Raw genomic sequence first — 3,597 nt, 5'->3', positions numbered from 1 at the left:
GTGCGCTCACCTTGTCTGCGAAGTGAGCGATGATGAAGGAGCTGTTGGACATGCGAGGTTTCTTGAAGTGGGCGCTGCTGCCGTGCTGCGTGTACAGCTTCTGGGCCCAGTTCTGATCCGTCCCCTTCGGCACCTGACGCAGGAAGTGGATTACAGAACAAGAGAAGAAGAAGGAGGAGGATCAGGTCGGCAACGGGCACTCGAGCCGGGGGCCGCCGAGAACGAACGGATCGTACCTTGCACTCCTCGTCGAGCAGGTCCAGGACGCCGAGGCGCGCCTCGATCAGGTCGATGCAGGGCTGGTTATCGTAGAAGTCGATCAGAGTCCAGGGGATCTGCTCCTTCATGTACTCCTCCTGCTCCAGCTTAAACACATGCTGAGGACACACAACGCAACAACCACACATCACACACACTTCTACCAGCACTCCTCCAGCACCTCTCCAGGACCTCTCCAGGACCCTGAGGCAGATTTTAAAGACCGTACATTCTCTGAAACGACCATCGATTCTCCTCGTCGTGTCTTTCTCATCACTATAAGCAGCTTTTTAAATATGTTTCATTCACAGAGAACGACCTCAGAGCAGGATCAGAACGAACATTTAAATATCATTTAGGGACTGTTAGTTATTTATTAGAAGGGAGAGGGTGGTGAAAGAAGGGGGAGACGTGTCACATCCTTTTGAAGCCGTGTGAAGGGACTAGTTTTAATTTGGCTTTGGGGGAGGGGCATACAGGTGTCCTGTTTTCTGTGAAAAAACGGCCAGTTTCGAAAAAGAAAACTTGCTTTTGGAGGCCATGTTTTCTGTTAAAAATGAGGCTTACGTGTTTTTGCTCTGAAAATTGTTGTTTTTCGTTTTTTTGCAATTTATTTTAATGTAGTGATTTTTGAAGGAAAACCTTTTGGCCTTTTTTTTTTACTTTTTCTTTGTTTTTTGGGAATTTTTAAGGAAAGATTTAGGCAAATATTGTTTTATCTTTTTTTCTTTTAATCTAGTAATTTTTGAAGATAACATTTCAGCAATGTTTTTCTTTTTCTTTAAAATCTTTCAGCAATTTCCAAAGAAAACATTTTGACAACGTTTTCTTTAGAAACGTTGGTCTTTTCAGCTGTTTTTTCTTTCCTTTATATTTTTTGTGAAATTAAAAGAAAACAAAAAACATTTGCCAACTTTTTTTCTCTAAAAATTCGGGATATTTTTGAAGGAAGCATTTTAACTTTTTTTTTTGGTGCAAATAGCTTTTTGCAGATTGCATGACTTTTCCAGGTTCGTCGTGAGGAACGAAACCGAACCCTCAGCTCGTCCCGCAGGCCGAACACTCAGCATAAAAACACAAACGGACGCTCACAGAGTTGAACTGCTGCTGGAGTTTCTCGTTGGCGTAGTTGATGCAGAACTGCTCGAAACTGTTGACCTCAAACGTCTCAAAGCTGCAGACAAACACACAGAAGAGCAACTTTTCACCAGGATGGAGTAAAACAACTATAATAACCAGCAAATATTATTGATTACAATAATCAGCCCAGACTGCAGGGAATCAAACGGACAAAAACGGCTTCAACACGCCGGATACAAACATCATCACCTCATCTGACCTGTCAGACCGGAAGGCTGAAGTTTCTCATAATTACTGTATGAATTGTTGCGTTACAGCCAAAACAACAGTTCTGTGAGGTCACAGTGACCTTTGACCACCAGATTCTGATCAGATCATTGTTGAGTCCAAGTGGACGTTTGTGCCAAATTTGAAGAAATTCTTTTATGTAGTTCTTAAAACATCCGATTGAGAAAAGTGCGAAGAACAGTCACAGCGGCAGTCAGTCTTATCACCTCATCATTCACTCTAAGTGGACGTTTGTGCCCAATTTGGGGAAATTCTTTGACATAGTTGGTGAGTTATCAGATTCATGAGACTGAGACGGACGAGGTCACTGTGACCTTTGTGGACATTTGTGCCAAATTTTAGGGAACTCCCAGAGGGCTTTGCGGTGGCAGACAGCGGGACTCTGAGCGTCTCACCCGTAGATGTCCAGGACTCCGATGAACGAGTGCTGTTTGGACGCCGTCTGCAGGCTCTTGTTGATGTGCTCCACGATCCAGTCAAACATGCGGGCGTAGATGTGTTTGGCGAGCGCGTCGCGGGCGTTGGCGGCCTGCACGCTCGACATGTTCTTCACGTAGGTCTCGGACGCCGTGACCAGCTTCCTGTGACAGAGCCAGTGCTCCATCTGCTGCAGCTCCACGCCCAGCAGCCGGCAGAAGTGCTGCAGGTGGAGGTCGTCTCTCTGAAACACACAGCGCACGTGAGACACCGCCCGACTTCACCCGCACATCAGCGCCGTAACCGCGGCGACGTACCGAGACGTGGCAGGACTCGCCGTCTCGCTCCGAGCAGATCTGGATGTTTCCCAGATGGAGGATGGAGGCGACCACTTTGAAGATGCTGCTCTGGCTGCTCTCCTTTATCCCTGAAACACACGTGAAATTACTTATTATTATTTATTATGATTGTTGTTCACTTCCTGCCGCCTCGCCGTCTGGTGTGTGTGTGTGGTTGGATGTGTTAAATAAGCTCTGTGGTTACCACAAGCTTAAGTAAAAGTACCACTGACCACACTGTGAAAATACTATGTTACAAGTTAAAGTCCTGGATTGAAGTAAAAGTATATTCAGTAAAATGTATCTAAAATATTAAACGTAAAAATACCCAATGCAGAGAATTAAAAAAAAAAAAGATATACTGCAAAAAATGAAAATAATCCTGAAATGAATTTTTTTTAAAAGTACCCCAAAAAATAAAAAATTTGCAAAAGTACAAAAAAACGCCCAAAAAACTCAAAATCATTAAAAAACACAGCCAAATAGAAAAAACACCCAAAAATCCCAAACAAAATTATAAAACAATAGAAAAAACACTGAAAAAATGAAAAAATAATTTAAGAAAATAATAAAGAAAAGAAGCTAAACAAAATTACAGAAAAACCCCCAAACCTCACAAGTATAAAAATAGGAAAAAAGTTTTTTTTTTTGTATACAAATACCTAAAAATTATCAGAAAAAAATTGACCAAACACCCTAAAATGCCATTCATTTTCTAACAATCAGATAATTGATTAATCAGCTATATTTGTGTAAACTGATTGGTCATTTAATTGATAACAAACCATCAGATTTTATTGATCCTCTAATGTTTTTATGCAAAAATCTGAATATGTACAGTAACTAAAACTCTCAGATAAATGAAGTAAATTTAGTACGAAACGTCTCTGAGATGTAGCGCAGTTAAAGTATAATGTGACATGAAGAGAAAATACTCAGGTAAAATACAAGTACCTGTAATTTGATCCTAAGTACAGTATTAAATGTACTTAGTTACATTTGGCTGTGCGTGTGCACGTGTGCGTGTCGTCTGGGTTCAGCGTGTGATGAAATATTCCGTGTTTTGCTCACCGAGCAGCGTGAAGGCCTCTCTGGTCCTCTTAAAGTCGTCGGCATCGCTCACGCCCTCGATGAAGATGTTCTCGCCCTGACACGTGAAGCTGAAATCCTCCGCACTCGCTGACACGACACAAAACAAACAACAAGCCATCAGGTC

General features: G+C 42.3%; 1 protein-coding gene across 1 annotated transcript; it reads right to left on the bottom strand.

Moving 5' to 3' along the window:
- Positions 1 to 10: 10 nt before the first annotated feature.
- LOC121937929 (unconventional myosin-Vb-like) lies at positions 11 to 3,591 on the bottom strand (the record flags this gene model as incomplete). The annotated part of the gene is made up of 6 exons (XM_042481219.1): positions 3,453 to 3,591; positions 2,361 to 2,470; positions 2,022 to 2,287; positions 1,351 to 1,432; positions 237 to 377; positions 11 to 133 (listed from the first exon to the last, which is right to left on the bottom strand). Coding segments are annotated over exons 1-6 (861 nt in total), but the record flags the coding sequence as incomplete, so codon positions are not given.
- Positions 3,592 to 3,597: the final 6 nt, after the last annotated feature.

This window comes from Plectropomus leopardus, unplaced genomic scaffold (genome assembly GCF_008729295.1).
Source record: "Plectropomus leopardus isolate mb unplaced genomic scaffold, YSFRI_Pleo_2.0 unplaced_scaffold27903, whole genome shotgun sequence".
NCBI classification, from domain to species: Eukaryota; Metazoa; Chordata; class Actinopteri; order Perciformes; family Serranidae; genus Plectropomus; species Plectropomus leopardus.
The sequence above is the reverse complement of the archived record's forward strand: the minus strand, read 5'-3'. Positions and strand labels throughout refer to the sequence as shown.